The 27,302-nt window shown below is 54.6% G+C and overlaps 1 protein-coding gene across 2 annotated transcripts in view; it reads right to left on the bottom strand.

The window, feature by feature from the left end:
• SPSB4 (splA/ryanodine receptor domain and SOCS box containing 4) overlaps window positions 1-27,070 on the bottom strand; it is a gene marked incomplete at both ends in the record, with an annotated part of 62,812 nt that extends 35,742 nt beyond the window's left edge. The window contains 2 exons of one of the 2 annotated variants that reach the window (XM_079704624.1): window positions 996-1,063; window positions 26,377-27,070. In XM_079704624.1, the coding sequence (XP_079560750.1) occupies window positions 1,038-1,063; window positions 26,377-27,070 (720 nt within the window). Of the gene's footprint in view, window positions 1-995; window positions 1,064-26,376 lie in introns of those variants that run through there. The other variant, XM_079704623.1, reaches the window with a different exon arrangement.
• Between the last annotated feature and the right edge of the window lie 232 nt (window positions 27,071-27,302).

Genomic DNA, 27,302 nt, shown 5'->3' with positions numbered 1-27,302 from the left:
ACTATATCATACCTTCTACCTCCTTTGGTCACTAAACTCACTTGCTGTCTTATTAACTTATTTAGATGCTTCCACCTCTGGCCCTGGGTGGTCATCACATCCTAGGTTTTCCTCTTCCAGAGGAAAGCATATAAGAAGCTTCTGACTGAGGCAGAAGAGGCCTCCAGTTCTTCTGCCTTGGGTATTATTTCTACCCCGTCGATGCTCTTCTTATAGATTCCTGAATCCAGGCACAGACTCAGCCCAGACTTGCTTGCAAGGGTCTCCTGGCTGCCCACCAGTTTGAACTCAAGATCTCTAATAATGCCACATCTGCTCTCTGGTCCTTCCTCATCCTGTGAGAGTTCCTCTGCCCACGGTGCCAGCCCTGGGTTACGCACTCCCACCTGGCCCCGCCCAGCCTTCTAAGCCGAAAGCACTGGGGCAGATTACCTAAAATGTTCCAGGGCACCGAGGGTTCCATGCCATTCCAGCATGCCAGGTCCCAGCTGCTTCCCAGGAAGTCTGGGTAGGCACGGGCCCTCCCCAGTCACTCCCCTCACAGAGAAAAGTGAAAATTCCCTCCTTCCTCCTGATGTCTGGGGCCTTGCAGTCAGCAGAGCCAGATGACATTAGGATTTATATGAGTTTTGACAACATCAAGTCCCAGCAAAGTCTCAGGGGAGCCGGGAAGGGAGCAGCTGGGGGAGCGAGGAATGAAAAAGTCTGTTCTGAGCCCCAGGACAGCCTCGTCCATTATGCATGTGTATTCATCCTGTAGCCATGGTGCTCCAGGCAGCGGCCCAAACAATACAGAGGACACAGCTGTTGAGGAGCTTACAGTCTCAAATTTTCCGCCTCAGAGTAGCCCGGAAATCCCTTCCTGAACATGCCCTGTGCAGTCTCAGCCGTGGAGCACGCCCCTCCCGGGGCACTGCAGGGGCTGCAGCCTTGCCCTCACACCTAGCATCACTCCGTGCAGCGGTCCCCGCCTGCCAGGGCCTCCCGTCCCCACTGCCACGTCCAGGCAGGCCCAAGACAGGGGCCGGGAGCGCTCTTCAAGTGGGGACAGGCTGGTCACGCCCTGTCGGGGAGCAAGAATATATAGTTAGATAGTCAAGGCTTTATCTGACACACTTTCTCATAAAATGCTTCCCTGGTGCCCTGTGAGGACGCTGCTAGATCCCCCCTGTTCTCTGAGAAGGAAAGTGCAGCTGCAGAGAAAAGGTGTCGGGTCGGGGACAAGAGAGTCACGGGCAGGCGGGTGGAGGTGACACCAGGAGGGGAGTGTCCTTACTGCAGCTACTGCCGTGAGCAGAGCCACACTCAGGGTGACCCCACCTGAGGGGCGAGGGAACTGGGGCGCTCACAGCCCCCCTCTAGAGAGTGACCGCAGCTGCGCCAGGGCAGTGGGTGGCCCAGCCGGGGCCCACGGCCAGAGGAAGGTTTCAGCGCTGGGGCAGGCACAGAGGTCAGAGGTCAGAGGTCAGGCCACGGGGCGCGGAGAGTCGGCCGAGAGCGATGGGGCCTCCTCCAGTCTCGGCCCTACCAGGCGAGTGGTTTCCACGTGTTTGTTGCAGGACTTTTGAGGTGGGCTAAACAAAAGGCCAGGAGCAAGCGCAAGGTCCACCCCGTGTTCTCCTCAGGCCGACTCAAAAATTGCCTCCTCTGAGAAGCCTGCCCTGCTCTGCTCGCCCTTCCCTGGGCTCAGGGCACAGAGTGTGTGCAAGGAGCACCTGTGCAGCTCCACCGCCTCCGAGGAGGCTCCCCGAATCCAGGCACAGACTCAGCCCACACTTGCTTGTAAGGGTCTCCTGGCTGCCCACCAGTCTGAACTCAAGATCTCTAATAATGCCACATCTGCTCTGGCACTGTGGCCAGAGGGACTCTCACAAGATGAGGAAGGGCCAGGGGGCAGCTGGGTGGCTCCACTGCCCCGCCGGCCACGTTGGACTGGGGAGGGCCGGCAGAGTCGCTCCTCAGGATGCCCTGTGAGAGCCAGCACAGACCTGCCCGGGGCCAGAGCGCAAATTCCGTGATTCACCTAGTTCCCAAGCACCTACTGTGTGCAGCGCTGCGGTGGAGAGAGGGGTGGATGGCGCCCAGTCAGCGTGGGGAGGCCTGGGCGAGACAACAGGGGCTGCCGGTGGGAGGCACCGGAAGAGGAGGAAGATGGGCACGAGCTGTGTCAGCTGCAGAGGGTGCCCACTGGACTCCAAAGGGCCCCGGGCAGCCAGGCTGCTGCAAACACTGCTCTAGAAACGGCATGAGCACGCCCAGCTACCAGTAACTAGAGGGAACCGGGCCAGGCCGGGTGGCATTTGTTCAACGTCCACAGCATGCCGGACACTTGGCTGCCTTTTTTTATAGACACCACCACACTAAAGCCCCCAGACATCCCAGGGGGGAGGTGCCACTACCCCCCACTTCCCAGAAGAGGAAACTGAGGCCCAGAACATGGCCAAGACTGCCCAAGGTCCCACAGGAGGTTTATGTGGTATTAGGGGAAGGGGCTGTTTGGCCCGAGTTCAGCAAGGTGTGGCTCAGGCTCTGGATGGCCGAGGAAGTAGGCACATGGCTCTTCATACCCAGCTGGTAAGGACCCTTGGCTTCCTGTCTGGGCCTCTTGCAGAGGTTGAGCTGCTTCATGTGTGTGTGTGATCGATGTGTGTGGGAGGAGGCGGGAGGGCGCAGCTGGGCCTGGCAGCTGGCACACAGCTCTCCTCCAGCACTGCAGGGCGGCAAGGTGGCTCTGGAGATCCGGAAGCTTCCCCAGGTGTGACTAATCCACTGGGGCCTCGAGCGCAGGTAAACCTCTCTGGGCCTCCTCTTTGTCACCTAAGGTGGAACCTTCTGATGAATTAAATTACACCTCAGTTAGTGTAGCAGAATAAGCATGTTTTGGGAAGGAGAGAGACTCTGGTTTCGATCCTGGCTCCGCCACTTATTGGCTGGGTGACCTTGGGCGAGCTAAGTGACCTCTCTGAGCCCAATTACCTCCTTTACAAAGTAGAAAAGGAAGTAACATCTGCTCGGCAGATTGCTGGGAAGACTTATAATATGAAAAGTGCTTACCACAATATATGGCACGGCTTCCTATTTTATTATTATTGTTGCTGTCATTATATCCAGCTGGCATTTTTAGCTTTAAGTTCCAAGAAGCCTTGATTTCTCCCTATAGACTCTATTATGAAAAGGAACAGCTTCATCTCCCTGCATGACCTCTGCAAATGTTCCCGCATCCGTGGGGCTGCCCAGCCTCCTGACCTCCTCTCCCGCCTCTGAGTGGGGGTCCTGGCACCTTTCATCTCCAGGCAGGTCAGGCTCAGCACCCCATGCCACCCCTCTGCTCAGAGCAGGGCCTGCTGAGCAGGGCCGAGGGAGGGAGACGGGGTAGCACGATCCCAAGCCCGAGCATCGGTCTGTCCTGGAAATAGCTCGGGCAACTTGCTTTACCTCTCGGAGCCTCTTAATACAGGCAGAGCAGCCCGTCCCTGCCGTGGAGCAGGGATGAAGGAGTTGATAAGATAGCCAGTGTATGCTGACACAGGGAGGGGCTCCCTCCGGTGGAGGGGGCACTGTCTCCTCTCTCTCTCCCCGCCTTGGGTCAGTGCCGGGCTGAGTCAGCAAGTCAGCAAGCTTGGGAAGCCACTGGAGATACTGCGAACCCCACAGCAGGGAACTGAGACCCCTTACCAGCCATTCCTCCAGAGGACCAACTCACGGGCAATGCATGGCAAAGCCAGCAGCTGCCCGGGCTGCTCCAGCAGAGTCTTGCTGCGTCCCAGCCTCAAGCCTTGCTCCTGGTGCACAGGGGCCCACAGCAGTGCTCACTGTAATGGTGATGAAGGCCTTCAGCGCAGTATGTCCTAATCACCCCTCCGTGATGGTCGAGCACGGAAGATGTGGTTAGTGAGGGAGCAGGTCTTGGTTGGGCACAGGTTGATTTCACCCTGGAAGTCTTCCTTTTTGTCTGCCCATGATGATATCATCTACTATTTATCCAGTCCTGTTTTGCACCACATACTTTACTTCCAGTTCGTGAACGATGCTAAGAGTCAAGCCCCCCTTCCCACCTTGCAGAAAAAGAAGCTGAAGCTCAAAGAGGTGAAATACCCTGCACCAGGGCTCCCAGCTGGGGACAAAGGAAGCTGAGATGTGAATCCTGCTCAGCTTGACTCAAAGCCACCCCAGACTCCTCCACCCCGTACTGCTAACTCTAGGTTCATGGCTTCTTGCAAAGTTTGTTTCCTGCTGGGTCGGACGACACACTGACCACTAAGGCAAGCAGCAGCTGGGTGGGCCGGCTCCAGTGAATGCCAGTTTGGCTGAATTAGCCTTACCTCGGCAGCTGCTTTTAAAAAGGAAGTTTTCCAACAAAAGGAGGTTGCCCTGCCCTGTCACTATCGCTGTAGGTTTCAGCCTGTGTCCCCTGGCCTTTCAGCATGAACCTGGGCCGCGGGCACTACCTGCGGTGAGCACTGCCATGGGAGCTTGTCCCAAGCAGAGCTGGCATCCCCATTCTCAAGGGCAAGCAGCACCTGCTCTGCTTAATTAAGTCGTTTGTCAGCATTAACAGGCTGTGGCAGAAAGATCAGAGAAGCAGGAGTCTGGGGTCTGCACTCGAGCCCTGGCTCTGTCACTAACATGCAGGGGAAAGCTGAGCACCTCCCTTAAGACTCTCTGAACCCCAGGCTTCTCACTTGCCAGATGGGGCTAAGTATGTCCTGTCTTATTGCTCAGGACACTTTGGAGGGTCAAAAACCATAGAAAGTGGATTTAAAAGTTGAAAAGCACCTGTAAGAGGCATTATGCTTGCTGAGACAATAATTTCTATCATTAATAACAATGCTTGTTTATGGTACTCCTACTCTATGCTATTTATCATTAGAGACTTTACATGCACCATCTCACATAATCTCCACAACAGCCCCTAGGAGGTAGTTATGGTTTTCATCACTGTTTTACAGAAGGAGAAATTGAGGCTTGGTTTCTAAGCATTACGGTGCCCCAGGGCTTGGTCCTGAGACCTCTTCTCTTTAGTAGCTACATCCATTACCCCAGGGATTTCACAGTGTCATGGTTACAAAAACCATCTATATGCTGGACCTCTCCCCTGCACTCCATATCCAACTGCCTATACAGCACCTCTTCTTGGATGCCCGGTGGGCATCTCAACCCTTACATGTCCCAGGTCCAGCTCCTGACGACCACCCCCAACCTGCAGTCGTACATCTTGGATAAAAGCACCTTCATCCTTCTAGTTGCCTGGGCCCCAAACCTGGGGATCATCCTTGACTCTTTGACTTTTCTCTTTCTCTCAAAAAGAGAAAGTGTTGGGATGGGAGGGAGGGAGACACAAGAGGGAAGAGATATGGGAACATATGTATATGTATAACTGATTCACTTTGTTATAAAGCAGAAACTAACACACCATTGTAAAGCAATTATACTCCAATAAAGATGTAAAAAAAAAAGAATCAATAAACACTTTGTGTTTTTCTAGAGAAAAAAAAAAAGAGAGAAAGTGTTGGTCCCACTTTCAGAATACATCCAGCATCAGCTACCTTTCATCACCTACACCATTACCATCCTGATCGAAGCCACTAGCATCTCTCATTTGTATTGAAACACCCTCCTAACTGGCCTCCCTGCTTTTACCCTCACCCCCCAAAAAAAACTTATTTCCAAGACTGCAATTAAAGTGATGGCTGAAACCTAGGCAAATCAGGTCACTCCTCTTCCCCGAACTCTGTAGTGACTCCCCATCTCGTTCAGAGAGAAAACTGAAGGTCATACTTGGTCTGCCTCTCCCCACTGCCTGGTTCCTCCCTGGCCTCACTCCCTGTGCCTCTTCCCTTCACCTTTCAGTTCCAGCACATGTGACCATGTGACTCAGGGCCTTTGCACCTGCTGTTACTTCTGCCTGGAGAGCTCTTCCCAGATACACCCACATGGCTCATTCCCGCTCCTCTTTCAAGTTCTTTGCTCAAATGTCACTTTCTCAACAAGGCCTTCCTCAGCCACCTTATTTAAAAATCGCAAACTCCAACTTCCCCCAACACACCCTAGCCCCATCCCTGCTTTATTTTTCTCCATAGCACATATCACCAGCTAACAGTTTACGATTCACTTATTGGCTGATTGTCTATCTCCACCTACTAAAATATACGCTTCATAAGGACAGGGATTTTTGTCTGTTTTGTCCCTGCAGTTCTGTATCCCCAGTGCATGGGATAGTAGGAGGTGCTCAATTAATATGTGCAGAATGAATTTTTAAAAAATTGGGCTTCCCTGGTGGCGCAGTGGTTGAGAGTCCGCCTGCCGATGCAGGGGACGCGGGTTCGTGCCCCGGTCCGGGAGGATCCCACATGCCGCGGAGCGGCTGGGCCCATGAGCCGTGGCCGCTGGGACTGCGCGTCCGGAGCCTGTGCTCTGCAACGGGAGAGGCCACAACAGTGAGAGGCCCGCGTACCGCAAAAAAAAAAAAAAAAAAAAAAAAATTACTTGCCCAGGGTCACATGGTAGTAGAACTGGGGTCTAAATTCTGGGCTGACCCTATGTATATTCCCAATCTGGGAGGCAGTGGAGGGGGAGAGGGAAAGAGAGAGAGAGAGAGAGAGAGAGAGAGAGAGAGAGAGAGAGAAGTGTTCTGCTTAGTATTCCCCTCAATTTATAAACAGACTGGAAGGGCGGCAGGAGCAGAAAAACGGGGTGGGTGGCCAGCATCACCCAAGACTGGTGTTCATGAATGTCCCCGTCCCTCCCACAGTGGATATACCTACATCTCACTTGCTGCTTTGAAGAAACAAAAAGAGCAGTTCCAAGCAGGCTCTAACGTGACTTTCCCCAGGTCACCCAGCTGATTAGTGGCAGAGCAATCAACATCCACAAATTCTGAAAAGGTTTCTGTGAAATCCCTGAAAATTGGTTTTTCAGAGATAACTGGCTTTGGACAAATTCCCTACAGAATAAGGTACGGGCTTCTGTCCAAGAGCATTCATCATCTCATCTGGTTCCTGACCCTGAGGCCACTGGCACACACAGACCTGCTTGTGAAAGTCTGCGTAAAGAATTCATTGCTGGGGCTTCCCTGGTGGCGCAGTGGTTGAGAGTCCGCCTGCCAATGCAGGGGACGTGGGTTCGTGCCCCGGTCTGGGAAGATCCCACATGCCGCGGAGCGGCTGGGCCCGTGAGCCATGGCTGCTGAGCCTGCGCATCCGGAGCCTGTGCTCCGCAATGGGAAAAGCCACAGCAGTGAGAGGCCCCCATACCACACACAAAAAAAAACAAAAAACAAAAAACAAAGAATTCATTGCAGTCGAAGAAAATGATAGGGTCAGTTGTTAGAAACACCCCATGTGCTCACCGTCCTAGTCTCCCTCCCTGCCTCCACCCCGTCTTTCACACCTCCACACCTTCGCTCCAGCAGCCCCCACGGCCTGCCTTGCTCCTCAGGCTCTACCCAACAAGTCCCTTCCTCTGCACAGCCCTCCCTGATTGCATATCTGTGCCCCCTGTGTGCCCTCTGTCCCTGTCTGAGGACTGTGGGAACCTGGGGCTCCGACTAGACTGTTCTACTCTTGCTGGACATACGGACTGGACCATGTCAGTCAATCTTTGCAGCTGCAAGGCCCCAGCCCAGGTCTGGCCTGCTGGCGGAGGTAGAGAAGGCTCAGCCAGCGTTTGGACAGTGCATAGCGACAGGCTAGGCGAAGGGGAGGATTTGTCCCACACTCCCTTTCCTTGAGGACCTCTAGCTGGGGTTGGTCCCACTCTTGGGGGATGTGGGTGCCCCCATAAACAGGATCGAGGTGGCCAGGAAGGGCTCCTGGGTGCACCGACCGGCGCCTGAAATCTCCCTGAGTGTCTCATCCAGTCACGAAGGAAGCATGTTGCAGAATGGTCCCATTTGTGGACTTTTTTTTTAGTTTATTCAGTAAATTTATTGAGTAGATGGAATAAGCGTCAAGAGAACAAGATAGGAATCTGGAAACCAGTATTTGGATATGGGTACAGATGCACCTGTGTATGCCTAGAACACATCTGAGATGCTCTACAAGAAAGTGGTCACAGTGGGCCTGTCTTGGCTGGGGTTCCCCTGAGACGAGGCTTTGGGTGTCGGTCGTTTTGAGGGGAGGCAATCTCAGGAAATAAAAATGAGGGAGACGGGAGAGTGAAACAGGAAAGGGAGGAAGACTAGAGAGGGTGTGTTAATGAGTGGACATAGCTGGGGGCTCGTGCTCGGACCCTCTGAGCGGCTGTGTAGAATGCGCCTCAGAGCTGTCCCACTGGAGGCTGGGGAGCCAGGGACGCTTATCCACTGACCCCTGCGCTCCCAATGGTTGAGGGGTGCCCTCAAGGTTGTACCTGTGTCCAGCTGAGTGGCCACCTGCAGCTCCGGGGAGAGCAGAGGGCATGGATGCTGCCTTTCAGGAAGCACCAGGCCTGGGACTGCCCGCCACTGTGGGGTGGAGGGGATGGGGGGTGGGCACCCCAGGAATCAAATAGGAAATGGGGTGGTTAGAAAGCGTTAGACTTTCCACAGTTCTATCCTTTTGTAAGTGTGGCTCTATCCTTTTGTAAGCACAGAGAAGCAGGAAATTCACCTCTTCTCCTGCCACCTAGATAACCTGCCTGGAGCACAGCCTTCCAGCATTATTTTTTATAGTGTGCGTCAATGCGGTCCCTGTACTTTGTGCCCTCTTTGTGTGTCCCCATGTAGCACGGGTGACGCCTCCCCTTGGAGCGGCTGCTAACAGCTCAGCTGTCCAGGGGAGGGGGATGGGCGGCCGCCGGCCCACTTCCAAGCCAGGCTTGGGAAGGAGTTTGAGGTCCAGATGGAGCTCAGAGGGGGAGGGCGGCCCCCCACCCCATGGCACAGAGCGGATTTATCGCTGACACCGCCGCCTCCGTCCCAGCTATTAAACACGGTGCTGCCCAAGGGGCCAGCAGGGCCTTAAATCTCTGCCCTGAGGTCACTTCCATTTTCCTGCTCACTGAGCACGACCAAACTTTTGCTTCCTAAAGAAAAGTCTATCCTTTAAGGTTGTAAGCGCAGAAGTATCCCAGCACCCGGATCCCCGCCACAGACAAGGCAGGGACTCCTCAAGGAGGTGGCTGGAGACACTCACCATCCCTCCCCTCCCGCCGCCAGCCTCGGCAGGTGGGCTTGGCGCTCGGCTCTGGGCCCAGGTCCAGCTCTGCTGCCCCCGGCCAGCCCAGGCAAGCCCCTTCGCCTCTGGAGCCTCTGCTTCCTTACCTGGAAAATGGGTAGGTCACACCTGCTCCCCAGGACAATTTGAGGACCAAACAAGAACATGGATGTGAAGCAGCTGCCACGGTGCCTGACATGGTTGGGACACCCAAACTGGGGGCCTCAAGAGCACACCCTGGACTTTTCGCCTCCTGCTGGGTCCCTCCCCTGGGCCCACCTCCCTACGTGGCCTACCTCCCTCCACCATCTGCTCGCGTCCTGTCTGACCCCCCGTCCACAATCCCGCCCCCCTCAACTCTGCTAACGCGGAATCCTCTGGACACCTGGCTTTCACATGCTCCTCCAGCCCCTCCCTCGCCTCCCACCGTGTACCTGCGGATCTCAGCTCTGAGGGAGCGAGCCGCACGCCCGCTGCCCCACCGCCGTCCACACTGCCAGCCACGGGAGTCCCACGAGGACAGCCCTTCTTCGAGACAGGCCCAGAGAGCTCGTGCTCCGAGCAAGGGTCAGGGTCCTGCAGGCGAATTTGACTACAAGGGCTCAGAAGCCCTGGTCCTCTGTGTCGCATGGCACCTCCAGGGCAGCTGTCCCTGAAGCTCTGGGCAACCTGCATGCCCAGCCCTTCCCCCCTTAAACCCAAGGCTTGCTTTTCTTCAGGACCAACGTTCCCACGTAAGACAGCACGGGCTGTGGGTCAGCTGACCCGGGAGGTCAAAGCTCAGCTTCAGTTTTCATCAGCTGTGTGACCCTGGGCAAGTCCCTGGGCCTCACTTTCCCCAGGAGGAATGTCACTAGCAACCTAGCTGTCTAGTGTTCTTAGAAGGAAAAGATGCTGATAACAGAGGCTGGGACATGGTCTCATTATTATAATTGTCACCATAGTGCTGACTTGTTGAGTGTGTCCTATGTGTCACTTTACAGCTATTCTGTCACTAATCCTCACTCTGCAAGGCAGGTCCTATTAGCCTTGTTTTACAAATGAGGAAACTAAGACCCAAAGGAGTAATTTACCCAGAATCCTAGCCCACACCTGCCTGGTCACAAAGACTGTGATCTTCAGAGCCGTTACCTCTTATGTGCACATCCGTGTGCCAGATGTGTAAGCCCTTTACGTGTATATTATGACACGTATGGGCCTTACAACAGTCCTTCAAGGTAGGTACTATTATTATCATCATCGCCATTTCACAGATAAGGAGACAAAGGGACTGAGAGGTTAAGTTATCATACACAAGGTTACACGAGGTTAAGTAACATATACCAGCAGCAAGGCCAGAATTGAAACCCAGGCAGTCTGAGGCCAGAGCCTGTGCTCCTAACTGCTACCTTCTGTGTCTCTTCCCTGCTTTGCCTTCCTTTGTTACATGTGATCCTTCCAGCAACCCCTGAAGACAGGTAGTATTAACCCCATTTCACAGCTAAGGAAACTGAGGCTCTGACACATAGCAGGTGTGAAATTAAACCAGGAGACAATGCATTTCCAGCTGTGAAAAAAAATGGCTCAGAACTTTCCTCCAATTCTTTCTCTATTATTACCTTCTGGAAAAGCTCTCACTGGGGGATGAGGCTGTCACCTTAGTGACACTGTATTCCTTTCTTGTCCTCCAAGTCCATGCTCTAATGGCATGGCCCATTCTGCAAACTCTAGGCTTGCTGAAGCGCAATGGATGCCTTAAGGACGCTGTAGATCAGACACAAAATCAGACTGCAAAGCACCAAGAAACCCTTCACCCGGAATTCTGCTCAGCTCTGGGGCTTTGGAGAGTGGCTGGCCACGTGCCTGGCTCTGTTTGCAGGAATTGCACCAAACACCTTGAGAATCCCTGAGGAGAGGACCTTCTGGCGGCAGACCAGCAAGACAAACACTGGGATGCATCTTGTTGGCTCCATGCCCACAAGGAAGGGAGACATCATTAATCGAGCAGTGTTCTTTCCCACAGAGGCAAGGTAGGGCCTCTGGATCCTTTGCGGAACAATGTTCTAGTCAGCACCTAATGACCAGAACTACCTTTCTCGGCTTCCTTGCAGCTAAGAGTGGTATGTGATGTTTTAACCACTGAGCTATAAGCAGAAGCAGAGTAGGGTATTTCTGAGACATCCTTTTAAAGAGAGACAGTGTGCCCTCCAGCTCTTTTTCCATCCTGCTTCCTGGAATGTAGGTGCCAAGGCTGGAGGTCTGGCAGCCATTTGAGACCATGAGGTACCTTAGAGAACGAAAATCACAAGCCGGGAAGGTACAGCAGCAGGCAGGTGGAGCCTGAGGCACTGATCACCTCCTGGAGCCCCACAATATCCTTGGATTGCCTGTTTCCAGACTTCTCTTAAGTGAGAGCGAAATGAACCTCTACTCGATTTTAAGCCTATCATTAGGGTTTTGGGGTTGTACACAATCCAACCTAATTCAGACTGATATACCTCTAACCCTCAATCCTCCTCCAGGTGTACTTCTGGCATGCTCTCCAATTTGCAGGCCCCTGAATCTATCAAGCTGCTTTGCACCCCGAGCCAGTACCTGCTGCATGCTGTTCTTCTGTCTGAAACACACTCCCCCCCTCCTCTAGTTGGCAAACTCCAACTCATCCTTCAAGACAGCTCAAGTGCTCCTCCTAGAGAAGCTGTCCTGGATTCCCAGGTTATAGTGTATCCACCTTCTGAGTTCTTATGGTGCTCTGGGTCCCCTGCTCACCCTGTCCTGTAATTATCTATAGCTGTCTCAGGGGGCTCCTGGTAGCAAAGCAATGTCCAAGCGTCCCCATGGGCCCAGGCAAGGAAGCACAGTGAAAGGCTGTAGACAGAATGAACGGTGTCTGAATGAGTGCCTGGAGGGTCAGACAGGCTCTGCTACAGAAGCTCCAGCAGTGGCGCTAGCCAGGGAAGACTTCCTGGAGGAGGAGGCAGACAGTGGCACAGAGCATACCAGCTCAGGCTATTGGGTCAGGCTACTGCCTGTGGCACAGAAAGCAGACACCACAAACCCTCAAGAGATCTTTATATATGGCTTAATGGAATGTCTCCAAGACTGTCTCTTAAGCGGCTCTGTGAGGTCATGGCCCCCAGCTGCTGCCAGGCCTGGATCACCAATTGGTAGTGATTGACAGGGCAGCTGCCTAAAGAATCTCCAAGGCCCCAGGTCAGGCAGGGGAGGGATCAGGCATTGTTGGAAGCCGAGCCTACTCTGTGCTGGCATTGTACAGCCATCTGGTTTGGGTCAGAGGTCTCCAGGGACAGGTTTGATTTATAGGCCGGTGCAGCCGCCCGGGGGGCATGGAGGGAGGGCACAGGGAGGCCAGGGCAGGGGTGGGGGGAGGAGGAGGAGGGAAGGGCCAGGCAGGGTCCCCCTCAGAGGCTGAGCGAGCACCGTGCTTCTGCTCTCAGCCTCGAGCACCTCAGGTTGCTTTTAATAGAGAAACATCGCAAAAGAAAGTATGGGAAGAGTCAAGAAGTCTTTACTGTGTGCCCACTGTCTACTCAGGGCTGTATCTCAGGCTGTTCCTATCTGGGAGAGGAAGGGAATCCACGTGAGCGCCATCCAGGGCAGCCCCCCTCCAGCGCTGAGCTGGGCTTGCCAAGCTGACAGATCCCCTGACCTCTCTCTGCCACCCTGCAGCACGGCCATCGTTAGCCGCCCTTTGCAGGTGATGACACCAAAGGGAAAGCACAGAGAGGCCGCAGCCCGGAATGGCGGAGCTAGGATTCAAACCCGGGCTTTCTGCCTGACTTCAGAGCCTTTCCCTCTACTCTGCAGGGCCCCCAGAGGATCCCGGAGTTCAGAGGAGGAGAGGTAAGCGGGGGGCGAGAGTCTAAGGAAGACGAGCCACGGAGAGAGGCGTCGGAGGGCTGGTCACTAAGAATGTGGTCGTGCCTTCAACTTTTCTGAGTTGTAAAGCCCCGCACACCCTCCATCCACAGCAGCACAGAGCAGAGCTGTCAGTATGGACTGAGGTCACTGGGGAGCACTTTACAAACGAAGTTGGCATCTCTCTGAGCCTTGAGAAAGGATAGCTCTGGGCAGATGCAGATGGAGAAGACGGCATCCAGGCGGGAGGCACAACACAGGCAAAAGCGGAGGTGAAATCTGCCTGGTGAGATGTGAATGCTGGCCTGAGCCCTGGGGGCCCACTCTTGAGACAGAAGTGCTAAGAAGCCGGCTCTGGTGAGGGAGGCCACATACGAGGTCCATCTCCTTGGGTCTGCCCCGAGAAAGGGGTGCAACTATGGCCCTCACTTCCCAGGGCAGAGTCAGCTGTGCTCTCAGAAGGCCGAGAACATGGGGCCCACGCGGGGCTGATGCCTTTCCCATGTCCTCTGCTGGACACGTCCCGGGATCAAGAGAGGCACCACCAGGGTCCTACCGGGGCTGGTGAGGGTGGGTAGCATGGGGACAGCAGTGACTGTCTCCTCAGAAACCACGGAGCACAGTTCCCCTGGGCCCCTCCATGTACCTGGCACCCCACCACTTCAGTTCCTTGGATATGTGAGGTGCCCCCACTGTCTAGTGAGGGCACCTGGGGCTCAGAGGGGTTCTGTGGCTGATCCAGGTCACACAGCTCTGCAAAACCTGGCCCTAAGCCCACACCTAGAAAAGTTCAACAATGAGGGCAGGGAGCATTTCAGGTGTTGAAAAACCTCACTGTGATCAGATGGAAGAGGCAAGAAGGAGGCAAGAAGGAGACTTTCAGGACATTTGAACCTGAAATGGGAATCAGACAGACTAGGGTCCACATTCCAGTTCTGACCCTGTGACCATTTGGCCTCTCACAGCCTCAGTTTCCCTATCCATGAAATGGGGATGTTAACATGACTCACCAAAAAGGATTTAATGGAATTGCATATATTTAAAGCACTTAGTTTGGGGCAGGGAAGTGTTTAGCAAACGGTTACTTTGACTTATCTTCACATCCACTTCTGTGGGGAAGCCCACCAACCATATGGCGGGACAGGTGGCTCTGGTGGGGTTCAACTCCCCTTTCTATGTTCTGCGTGTCCTGGTAGGGACTTCATGAAAAGCCAGAGCCAGACCTGAGCCATGAACCCATCCAGGGCTGGCAATCCATCATCCACAGTCAGCCAGTCAAGTCACCTCCCAGCGAGGAATGCAGATGAAAGCCCATTTCATCATGAAACTAGACACCAGGCTACTTCCTGCCAAGTGCACCCCTTGCGAGATGCCAGCAAAGCCCCGCTCTGGCCTCTGACCTCTGCCCTTGGTTTGTTTATACACGGCGGGGCTGGGGTCAGAAAATGACAACCAGACCCAGGCAGACACACACATGTGTCAGGGACAAGGAAAGTGTTGGACCACTCCCGGGGCATGAGTACATGCCCGCGAAGGGCCACCAGGTCAGGAGGAAGGAGGAAAGAGCCAGCGGCCCCCGCGTGGTGGCCACCAGTGCCGTTCTGTTCAGCTGCAGTGGGACAGAATGGACGGGAGCCGCCTGCGTGCTCAGGGCTGCAGGGACGTGGGAAGAACACACCCACCCCTTCTCCAAAGAGCCCACTGCCCAGATGGACAGACAGGACGGACACCCCAGAACCTTAAGATCACCACTGAGGGCAGCTACGATTACAAGTCAAAACGGACACTCAACCGTGCCTTGTGAAGCAGGCTCTACCGCGATCCGGGCCACCATTTACGAAGGGCTCTCAAGGGTCTGGTTCTATTTCACCTTCGTAACAAGCCTCTTTCCCATTCCTCCCCTTTCACCCACGAGGAGGTGGAGGCTCCGCGGGCTCAGGGATGCTCCCAAGGACACAGACTAGCGAGGGGCCCCGCTGCTCCCCCCACCTGCGGCTGGGTGCACCTGGGCTCTTGCTTCTCTGGTGCAGCTGCCCCGCCCCCCCACCAGGGCTCCTGACCCCTGCTGTCCCCCAGGCCCTCCTCCTCGCATTCTTGGCATACCTCCTGTCCTTGCCCCCCTCCTGGCTCTCCCCACCCAGGACCTTCAACGTCCTCCAAGTATTCCTGGTAGCGTTGCTGCCCAACTCTCCTTGGGCAGCCATCTGTGCTGAATCTTCTTCCTGACCCACCATCCTTGAGCTGGGCCCTAGAATAACTAACTCATGGGAGAGCTGAACCTCCTTGCAGCCCCAGATGGAAATAGCCCCATGACGGAAACAGTGGCCAACGCCCTCTCCATGAGGCTCCCCCGTCCTCCCGGTGGCTCTAAAGCAGCACTGTCCACTAGAGTTTGGGGTGATGATGGAAATGTTCCACACCTGCCCCGTCCGATATGGTAGTCACCAGCCACATGTGGCTATGGAGTACTCGAATGTGGCTACTGCAACTGAAAAACTGGGTTTTTTTTTTTTTTTTTTGCGGTACGCGGGCCTCTCACTGTTGTGGCCTCTCCCGTTGCGGAGCACAGGCTCTGGATGCGCAGGCTCAGTGGCCATGGCTCACGGGCCCAGCCGCTCCACGGCATGTGGGATCTTCCCGGACCAGGGCACGAACCCGTGTCCCCTGCATCGGCAGGCGGACTCTCAACCACTGCGCCACCAGGGAAGCCCGAAAAACTGGATTTTTAATTTTATTTTCATTAAACTTAAATGTAAATAGCCACACGTGGCTAGTGGCTACTGTATTGCACAGCACAGCTGTATAAAGTTTGTCATCCAAAAGATCAGACATGCAGACAGCCTCTGGATATTAGATACCAATGAATCATGGACTCTTCCGGGCCATCTTGTCTAATCCCTTCCTTCCTGTGATGGAGAAACGGAGGCACAGAGAGGGGAGGTGATTCACCCAGGGTCACACAGCCAGTTGCCAAGCTGCAGGGGCCCAGCCAGGTTTCCGTGCAGTGCTCCTTCTAGGACCTATCCCCCCCAACCTTTTCCAAGCACCTCCCCACAACTAGTACCTGTAAACCTGGGACATCTCTGCTTAGCCACCAGCACCCCCCTCACTACATGACCCTGCACCCCTACACACTCCAGCAGCCTCCTTCCAGCCAGGCATCTCAAGGAGCTGACTTCCAGCCAGTGCTGGGTTGATGCCGTGATCAACTGGGAAGCTTATAATCCACACACACACTTTCCAGGGCCCATGGATTCAGAGACAGCCAGAATCTGGGTTTCTCCCACTCTCCCTGAGGGTCGCCGAGGTCTAGGCAAGTGTGCCAAGTGACCAGCTCCAGGATTCCCCACAACTAAGGGGACCAGCAGGTGGGACCCGACCCAGAGGCACCCATCAGAGGGCTGGTGGGAACCTGTGTCTGCACCTGAGAAGCGCTGACCCATCAGAGACGCTCAGGACTTTAAACAAAGACCTGGGAAAATAACGTGTCAGCTAACAGGGAGGCGGAAGCTGTCAGGGACAGAGGAGGGGTCAGGGTCCTGGTGAGCTAACCCCAAGAGATACCCAAATTATGAGGGAACAGAGATGACAAAGGAGGGGTGGGGCACAGGTGGACGGGAGGGGGTCTGGGGCAGACGTGCAGTGGAGGCAGCGGTGGGGTGCCTGAGAGCAACCCATTCCTGGGCCCACCCGCTACACGTGCAACCTTACGCTCACCACTTCCCTCAGGCAACTTGGATCTCCTGGGGTCTGGATTTCCAAGGGAGCCTCAACTAAACGTCCCTCCCCTTTTCTCGATGCTTGGCCCCTGGGTGAGCTTTGTGAGTGGCCCCTGGGCTGTGATTCTGGCCCCTCACCCCAGAGGTAGCCACCCTCAGGGAGAAGACCGGGATCCCACATAGCACCCCCAGCAGGGCCCAGACAAGAAGCAGAGAGCTACTGTCCACCTCAGTAAACACTAGGGCAAAAAACTGCCCTCACCCTGGGATACCATCATGGATGCGTTTTGAGGGAGAAACCTCAACAAATGGGACAAGATCCGGAATGCCACTGTGGCTCCAAATGGATTGACTCAAATGGATCAAATGGGTCGACGCTTCTACTTAAATGACTCCAAAGCCAGGACGACCATGTCTCTGCTGGCAGCTCTGGCCCTCAGTGCTCCCTGGTGAGGTCATGGGCCTTGGAGGAGGTGTGAGAGATGGGGACCTCAGGTGCCTCGTCAAGTGGGGCCCCAGGATGGGGCAGCCTGTACCCGTTGGGGTTCCCAGCAGGCAGGTCACGAAGCGGGGCTCGCAGCTCTATTTATAGAAAGCAGCTGCTGCGGAGGATGAAGAACTGGGGAGAACCGGCTCGGCTGTATTTTCCAAGCTCACGCTGTCTCGGCTTAATTTCATCCCAAGCAAATAAATCATTAAGGAGGCACCGAGTCCTGGAAGATCTGATGAAGGGCCATTAAACGGCCCAGCCCTAACTTGAATTATGGAAGGCCTCAGACAAGCAGCCTTATTAGTGTCTGGGTTAGGCCATAACTCATGCTAACCGCCCCCTGGTCTTAACCAAGTGAGGAGACGGGGAGAATCAGCCGGCTCCCTGGCCGCAGGCATAGCCTAGCAGGCAGTCTGCTCTCCCAGCGGTTTGAACACCCTCCTGCAAATGTGCTTTGCTCTGTGCATTGCCTTCCCCGCAGCACCCACTGCCACGGGCAGGGGTGAGGACGGGTGATCTGGCCGTGCGGTATTGAAGGGTGTCCACAGGCCGTGGCAGTGGGAGCTGCCGGCACCAGCGTCGGGAAGCCCTTCTGCGGAGCACAGGAAAGTCGCGGCCTGGGACCACCCACAGAGCCACGGCAGACTCACATGACCCCGAGCGGCATGCAGGTGAGAGGCGTGGGTTCAAGGTGGCCGGATGGATGGCTGCCTGCCAAGCTCCTGCCATGAGCGGGCTCTTCATCCCCCCTCAGCCTCAGGCTCCTCACGAGTGAAGTGGGAGAGCAGTGCCTTGTCATCCGTGGATGGAACGAGATAACACGCACAAAACGCTCACTGGCGTTTGCATGGGGCTGTGGCAGTTTCAATCAGACGGCGCATGCGCCGTGCTGAGCAGCGCCTGGCCTCTTGTTAAGTGCTCACGCGACGACTGTTTGACACAGAGCTGTTTCTATTGGCGGTAATCCCTCCCCAAACGAAGTCGCCCTCGCGGGAAATTCATGGATAAGAGTATGGATTCACTTGGCGACGAGCTGTCGCGGAGGCCTTGCCCTATGCCCCCTCCCAGCGGCACCCACGCCAGTCCCACCCACGCCCAGCGGCAGGGGTGAGGATGAATGGTCCGGCTGTGCTGTATTTAAGGGTGTTTCCATGCAGTGGCAGTGGCAGCTGCCAACACCAGCTTCGGGAAACCCTTCTGCTAAACAGACTGCCTGATGCCTCAACAGGCCGCATCATCAGCATCGTCAGGAACTTGTCAGAAATGCAGTCTGGGGCCCTACCCAGACCTGCTGAGTCAGAACCTGCTTTTAACAAGATCCCCAGCGGACGTGAGTGGCACATGGGAGTTTGAGGTGCGCAGCCGACAGTAAGTCTATGGCGAAGTCCCAGCATCACACCCACCGTACAGGACGGAGAAATTAGGAAACCTATGCCCAGGGCATCCAGGTAGTAAATGGAGAGATCAGTTATGTCTGGTCCTGACGGCACTGAAACCCCCTAGTTCTGTGGTCTGAGCAGGAGAGGGGCATCTGACATGTGGGAGGCACTGAGAGGCCATGGAGGGTCTTCCTCTGTGTGGATGTGGGAGTGGGAAGCACCTATTCTAAATTCCACCCAAGCTCCAAAGGCCCTTCCACCCTCACCCATCATTCTCCTCCTGAACTCCTACGTCTTCCTTCACCTACGTCGGGCTTTTCAATAGGGACTCATAAACTGCATTGAATTCTTACTCTCTTGTTTCTGGCAAGGTGGGATTGGAGGTCTGGGTTTTAGTCTGGTTCTGCTGCTCATTAGTGGGTGACCTTGGGCAAGTCCTCCCAGCTCTCTAGTCCATTCAGCTCCCACCTGTAAAATGTGGGTCTTGCACAGGCTGCTGAATGGCCCGTTCCAGCCCTAAAGCCTGGGGCCTGCCTTCAAGCCCTGTTGGTCCCAGAAAGGTGGAGACCGGCCGTCTCCTCCTCACTCCCTTTCCTCCATGGTCCAGGAGTGGCCAGCCCGCAGCCAGGCCTAGCAACCATCTGTTCAGAGGCAGATGCTGGTCCTCAGGCCCACCACCTCACAGCCCATCCCTGCTGAACACACATGTGGGCACAGCTGGCGAGGACACCACTTGTTTGGACATCCGTGCTGAACACATGCTCACCAGGCAAGTCACCACCGGGAGCTACAGAGTGCTTGAGCCAGACATTTAGCTGGAAGCCTTTAAGACTGCTCACAGGGAAGGCTAAGCACTCCCAGCTCACTTGTGACAGACTCACAGTGGCCTCTGAACCTCAGGTGGCATTTCCTTCATGTATCCTAAAGAGAAAAGAGTCAAAAACCTCCCCAGACCCATGTATTTCCTTGTGTGGAATCCCTCAGAGTTCACAGTGTGGACCCAAATTTAATAACAATAATTATTTCCATATCTAATAACACTAAGTAACTTTCATAGCCTACGGGAGCTGTAATAGTTACAACCGGCAATTTTTAAACCTACCTTTTTCAGTACCTTCTACGTGCCAGGCACCAGCCTAGTCACTTTCCATATATGACCCACGATCCTGATGGCTCGTGGCAAAGTAAATTTCTATTACTATTACAGATGAGGAAACCGGCTCAGGGGTGAAGTGACTCGCTCAAGGTCACAGCTAACTAGCAGCCAAGTCAGGACTGGGCCCGGGACTGGGAGATCCCTGAGCCGCAGTTTTTCCCATGACACCAGGCTGTGAGCCTCAGAGAAAGATGGCAACAGCTCTGCGGTGGCCCACGGTGATGCCTGTCCCAAACGGGCCTGCGTTTCCAAGCTCCCTTCTGCAGGCAGGACTTGCTGGACTGAACCTACTCGTGACTGTGTTAAAGGTGGGAAAAAACCCTCAAAGCGGGGCCACAGCGTCTGAGTGAAACCTTTTTTCAGCTGAAAGTCTGTTCCTTTTTAGTGGGAAACAAAGGGTAGGGGCCAGTTTCTGAATGCGGAGATCCTGAATTGAATTGCTGGGCCATCATGCAGCCTCTGCTTGGCCCGGGTGTGGGGACAGATGTGCTGTGCCCGGTGCACAATGAGGGGTGGAAGTGGATCACTCCAGGGTCAGGCTTCAAGGGGGTGACAGCTCAGAGCCAGCCTCACTTCGTTCCAGGCAACTATGACTCCAGTCCCGCTGCGATGGAGAAAACATGCACTTATTGAGCACCTACTATGTACTCCACTATGAGGGTGGCTGAGGCGGCTAGGATGCAGTCCCGCCTCAAAGAACTGCCACTCTCAGCAGCAGCAGCAGCAGCAGCAATAACAAAACGGCAAAACACACCTCTTATGAACCTGCTCTGTGCAAGTAAGGGGTCCAGGGGTCTCACTGTGCAGACATACACCCCATGTAAGGACTGACTGAATTATATCTCTCAAATGATCATAGTCCAACAATGAGTCTGAAGCTGTCTTAATTGCAAATTAATGTGATTGCGCCGTATTTTAAATCAGAAACCAAATCTTTCACAAGCATTCGTCGGGTGCCCAAGACGAGCTCAGCACTGGCACAGCACAATCAATAATGCAGGCTAAGTATGTGATATCAACAGCTCTCCTCCACCCCGCACCTCACGTGAGCCACACGCTGGACCATGCTGCGTTTCTGCACCAATCTTAATACTCACCAACTCTGCAAGGTATATATCATTATTCCCACTGCACAGATGGCAAAACAAAGGCTTGAGGATGTCAATTAGCCAGCAGGGGGCAGAAATAAAGTTCAAATCAGAATCAAATGTTTATTCTCAAAGACTGGAAACTGCCTAAATGTCCAAAAATAAGGGTCTGGATAATTCAATTATGATACAACCATACCATGGAAACCCATGTGGCTGTTAATAAGGAATGAGGCAGCTCTACACTAATCATATGAAACAATCACCAAGATCTATTAAGGGGGAAAACAAGATGCAGAGCAATGTTCACAGTATGAGCACATTTGCGTGAAACTTCTCTGTCATAAAATTCTGGAAGGACATAGGAGAAAGTGATCATGGTTGTTACCAGCAGGAAGAGAGGCTGGGGAGCTTCGGGGCGGAGGTATTTCACCAGGCACGCTTTTGTAGCGTTGAAATTTGTTGCCACATGCATCCTTTACCTTCCAAAAGTATTTTAAAGTCCCCAGTGTGCCCGCTTCCCCACACATGCCTCCTGGCTGACCAGCTGTGCCCTGGGGAACTTCACACCCACCTGGGGAAAGAAGGCATACACATGTGGAAAATGACTGGGGCAAAGCAGGGATGGGGGTGGGGGGGATGGGAGGAGGACTCAGCCTTGAATTGGGGGTGCAGGGGACAGAGCCCTGGGTTGAGGGCTGTGGTGAGCTGGAGTCAGGGCAGAATGATAGGGTGCGGGCCCAAGGGGAGACCAGGCCTGGACCTGGCTGAGGACGAGGGAGGAGCAGAATCCAGAGGATGGTGCCACCCAGGAGACACAGGGGAGCTGGGCAGGAAGCTCTGGCAACGGGACGGCGTCCTTGCAGCCATCCCGGTAGAAAACTCGCTCTGGCCTTCATCAGTACCAGAAGGCTTGGCTGGGCACCAGCCTCCTCTGCTGAGCTGATGTGCCAATAGATGCTTGTTGGCAGATCAATTAAACCATCTAGGAATGACGTCTGGAACGACAGTTTCCCTGGCTCGAAGCGGGTGGACAAGGCTTCCCTGCCCACTGGGCCTGAGATCCTGGGGTCCCGCTCCCCAGTCCCCGCTTAGTCAGCCCTGGGCTCGGACACCTGCTCTTTGGAATCGGCAGGCAGAGTGGAGGCAGCAGGGCCGGCCCAGGTAGCCGGAGGCACGGGAGTGGTCGCGACCACCTGGGTTCCAGGGCAGCTCTGCCACTGGCTAGCCGTGCGGCCTTGGGCTAACTCTTCACCTCTCCAAGAGTCAGTTTCCTCGTCTATAAGATGGGTTTAATAACAATGACATTGCCTCAAGGTTTATTGCGTGGGCTGAAAAAAAAAAGAAAATGAGTAAAACACTTGGCCCAGGGCACAGAATTTGGGTGGATTCCCCCAAACGTAATTATCAAGACCCTCAAATCAAAGCTGCTCCGTCTGGGGTCACCTCTCCTCTTCCTGTGTCACTCGCATACTACTCACTAACACAAGACCTCCAAGATGGAAGACAAAGCCGTTCTGTCAGCCTTCCTGGCCGCCAGCATGTGGAAGGAGGTGCCAGGGGCTGGAGGGCAATTCCAGAAACCAGCCCGGAGCAGATTCCAAAGGCCTGGCCTGGCCCACCCCACGGGCCACCCTCACAGCAGTTGGGACATTTTCAGTGACATTCTCCTGTTAGCGACCAAAGGATGCCTGATTCACAGCCACCCCTGGGGCTGTCTATATGCAACTAGCTTTTCAGAACGCCCCGGTGGAGTGCTGTGCTCAGCCAAGAGCTTTGTGGGCTGGAGGTGAAACCGGGGGGAGGGACAGCATCTCAGGGCCTCCTCCAAACTCACCGCTGAAGGAAAGGGTCCAGTCCTTTGCTGAGTGGCCACCCAGCCCGGTGGAGCAGCCTCTCCTATTCCTTCTCTTCCTGCCTTGTCTGTAAACATCTCCACGAGGGACCCACTACGCCAGTGTGCCTCAGTTTGATCCAGTTATTAGCTGTGTGACCTTGAGCAAATGACTCAAGCTCTCTGGGCTTCAATTTCTTCATCGGAAAATGAAGATGCTAATAAAGGGATTAGCTCAAAGAGTTGTTACAAGGATTAAATGAATTAAAATTTGTAAAGTGCTTAGAATCTAGCCCAGCACAGACTAAGTATCAGAGAAGTGTTAGTGGGTGTGGCGCTGTTATTGCTGTTATGGTTTGACCCTGGACCCAGTCATCCGGAGCCAGCTGGCCTGCTTGCCTGGCCTTGGTTCTGCACTTCCCAGCTCACTCAGGTGGCAGAGCCCCTGGGCGTCCTGCAGCTTTCTACTGTAAAGCCCCCAAGATGCTGAGCTGTCTCGTCCCATGGTGTAGCCGAAGAACACATTTGTAATAGGAAAAGGCAGGTCCGGGAGCTCTTGTCCTCCACAAACTCATACTTCAGAGTTACGGGCAGTTAGCTCTTTCTAAGTCTTGCTTTCATAGTCATAAAAATCAAAAATTGAGAAAATCATGCCCATTAACTTCATTCCTACACATTAGAAGGGAAGCCTCTTATTGAGGCCACTTTTGTTTTTTATCCATAGGTGAAGCCCCGGACCTGGCCCAGCTCCCCTAGTTAGTCAAAGCAGCGAGCACCGGTCGCTGTGGGCCTGCTCTGTGCTGGCGAGCTTTATCATGCCTGATTTACAAAGGAGAACACTGAGGTCCAGAGCGAGGAGGTAATCATCATCCAGGGCCTCCTGGTGAGCCCTGGGACCAGACCCTAACCCCGTCTGTTCTACCCGCCATGGCCTTGTGGGGAAGCAACCCCAGAGAGCGGCCCTGCCTTTCTGCCCTAGAGCCTATCTCTAACTGTGGTCACCTAACCCCCTTGTTGGGTCTGAATTTGGGGACCCACCTTCGTGTCCACAACCAATTGGCTCAGAATTCTTTTCATGCACAGAATTCCACCTTGGGTCACCCTACCTGCCTAGGGACTCCCTAGGGCCAAACCCTTCTCGGTGTCCAGGGATCCACTGGACTTCAGCCCAGGTCACTAGCTATAGGCATCACACAGTCCCTTCCCAACCAGCCCGTCAGACTCCCCTCAGCCTGTTCTTTGGTGGCTCACCCTGTAGTCAAAAAAGCTGAGCTCCCCCTTTCTGCAATCACACCCTGCCCAAGATAGAGAACGTCACTCCTATCTGGAGAAGGGGTCAGCACCATAGCACTCAAGCCAATCCTGTCACCCAACAGGAGATGCCACAGGCTCGCATCATATGACATCTTGGCCTTGTCTCCCCTTGCCTCCTGGATGGGCTTTCTAGCCTCAGCCAACCTGAAAAAATCACTGCCAACAGGGAGGATAGACTGCTCCAAGTTTCAGTCTCACCAAGAATCTCCAGCCACCTGAAGGATCCAAGAGCTCAAAATGCCCTGATCACAACTGTCCTCCCCCACCCAGTCTCTACCCTCAGCAGCACACCAAGCAGAACACCATGGCTTGAATGCTCTTGATCCTATCCTTCGTGGGGGAGCCGCTGGCTGCAACCCTGTTAGCACCTTAGTTTTGTGCCAGTAAACCAAGCAACAGATAATAATCCAAGTGTGAATCAATACCCAAGAGGAAGCCCACCTCGGGGGCCCAATGGTTGGCTCAGGTAATTCCTCTGGGTATCAGTGCCAGCCTTTAATCCCAGCTACCATATTATTGGTGCCGTCACACAAGATCTCACAGCAGCTATGAAAGGGACCTGATACTGTCCCATTTTACAGATGAGTAAAATGAGCCCTAAAGAATTAGAGAGACTCACCAAAGACACAAAACCACTGGGCATTGGGGATGCAGTGGGAAATGAGGCATGTCAGACCCCAGAGCCTTGGTACACCAAGGCCATCCTTGTAGTCCAGTGATCAGTTCTGGCAAGTAGATTTTCCAATTCCATTTAAAAAGAGCGTTTGTTGTTGCTGTTGGTTTTCTAAGCACTGGGGTTCGCCTGGTCATCATGTCTTTGAGGGTTCTCAACATTCTCCACAAGGCACTGCGGTGACTAAACTAGCCTGATTCAGGACCCACTCAACCTCTCTTTACTTAACCAGTGAATCAGAGAAAACAGGCCACTTTGCCATTCAATGGCAACCTGAGTCCAACAACCATGGAAATGAGATATGAGCAAAAGTGTCGCCAATTATACCACAGAGTGGAGCACACCAGCCACTCTCTGGTGGTCTGTCACCCTTGAAAATGGTCAACCCACGCTAACCTGAGTCAATGTCAATTTTTATTTGAGTAAAATCTTGTTCTTGACCTCTTTTCTGGAGCGTCACACTCAGCCCTTCAGCTAAAGGGGGGAGCACGGGAAAAGAGTGGGCTTCGGAGGCTGACAGACAGGGGGAGGTTCTGGTTCTAGTTCTCCATAGCTCTGCTCTTGAGTTTCTCTTCTCTGAAGGGGGGCAATTATATCTCTCATTTAAAATGAATAAGCTAGAATTCTGGCTTTAAGCGCCCAGCACTGGGAGCTTCGTCAGGCGTGTGGCAGGAAGTCTGCTTGGATGAGGTGTGTGCAAGCTCACAGGTGACTGACTCCAGGCCCCACTCGGCTGGGATTCATTCAACACGGGACAGGCGACCACATGCACCTCTGTCCAGAGGCCACCCTGCCTCCCTAAGTGACTCCCTCCTAAAACCAAGAACTATTTTCGTTACTAGGATTTTTAAGCTGCCTCACAGGATGGCTGTGTATATTAAATGAGAGGAGGCCTTAGAGTTGTCAGCAGTCAAACACAGCAGCCTGTGGGCCTCTGTGCAACCTGCGAGGGTGTTTTGTGTGTCCACACGGTGTCTTAAGCAGCTGCCAACGTTAAAAATTGGAATCGTTCACACAAAATCTAGATTTCTAGGTCCTCTTGAAAGAAATCAGAAGATTCCACAACTTGTGGCTCTCATTCCCATGAGGCAATAATCAGCTAGATGCCCCCTTTAACAGAGGGCTCAGCAGGAAGACCTAGATTTGAGTGTTCAGCCCCTGCATACAGTAGGTGTTCAATAAATGATACTTATCACTACTTATTACTTATCCGTAACTCGAGTACCTGGGATTCAAGTGCAGGGACTGTGTCTTCTACTTGTCACTCTCGTCCCACTGTGAACTTGAATCCAGAAACACAGGAGACATCGTTTTGCACAACCCTTACAGAGACTGAAACGTTCGTAATTAGCATCAACACCCAAATCACTTATTAGGCGCCAGTTCTAAGCACTGTCCTAAGCACTTCACATATATTATCTTATTTGATTTCTCACAACAACCCGGAGCTAGATTACTATCATTGAGCCACTTTTGCAGAAAGGGAAACTGAGGCACACGCCAAGATCACCCAGCGAGCAAAAAAGAGTCAAGGTCCAAACCCAGGAGCCTGGCCTCAGAGTCCACGTCCTCACCACGAGTTCACACTGCAGGATTATCCCAAGTGCTGATGGAGGATGGGGCCTCAGGAGGATGATTTCCCCCGCCTCCCCGCCCCCAGTTCTGCCTGGGACAGGCAGCCTCTGGACCCACCCCTGCCCACCCCTTCCCCCCTCAGCAGGCTGCACTTACGGTCAAGGCCATTGATGTAGCGCATGGTGACTTCGCAGTGGCCCCACACGGCACTCACCACCGGGTAAAGCTTCTTGCCCTTGAGGCCACGGAAGGCCACGCCCAGGTACTGGCCGTCCACGACGAAGCTGAGTGTGCCCTCGTCCATGTCCAGCACCACGAGCAGCGAGTCGGGCAGCGTGAAGGCCTCATCGGGCCCCAGGAAGGCGGGGTAGGCCACGCCGGGCCGGTTCTTGCCGTCGTGGTAGAGGCGGCTGCGGCCCAGGTCCCAGCCCCAGGACTCGGCGTCGCTGCCCACCAGCGCCGTGTAGCCCACCGAGTGCAGCGGGGCCCGCGCCGTGGCCACGCCCACCACAGCGTGTGTGCCCCGCTGCCGCGCCGGCCAGTGGATCTGCCAGGCGTGCAGGCCGCGGGCGTGGCCCACCTTGCCACGGATGCCGTCTGTGCTCTGCGCCACCGGGTGCCGGTGGAAGGTGAGCCGATCGTCATCCTTGACGAAGACGTTGAGCGAGCGGTCCTCGGGGTTCCACGCGTGGCGCAGCTGCACCGCCAGCCCCGCTGCCGGCATGTCCAGCAGCTGGTCCAGTCGTGCCGGCCGCCCCGGCTCCGCTCCCCGCAGCTCGTGCTTGGCCGGCCGCAGCGCCGGCTCTCGCACCTCCACCGACTTGAGGCTCCCCGAGAGCTTCTGGCCCATGGCTCGCTGCCGGGACGGGGCCGCTGCGGGCCACCGCTACCTCGTGGGAGCTTCCGCTCCCCGCAGCCAGGGACGGGCCACGGGGCTGGAAACCAGGCTTCCGGACCGCACACGTCCACACCCTCTGCGGGGCTGGGGCAGGGGCCCAAGCTCCTGGAAGGAAGCAAAGGACGCGGGTTATTACAGCAGCCTCGACAGCCACTTATGCCCATGCCTTGGCTGGGCCCTGGGC

The sequence above is a fragment of the Hyperoodon ampullatus genome (assembly GCF_949752795.1).
Source record: "Hyperoodon ampullatus genome assembly, chromosome: 5".
NCBI lineage: Eukaryota > Metazoa > Chordata > Mammalia > Artiodactyla > Ziphiidae > Hyperoodon > Hyperoodon ampullatus.
This window is presented reverse-complemented; position numbering and strand designations above follow the sequence as displayed.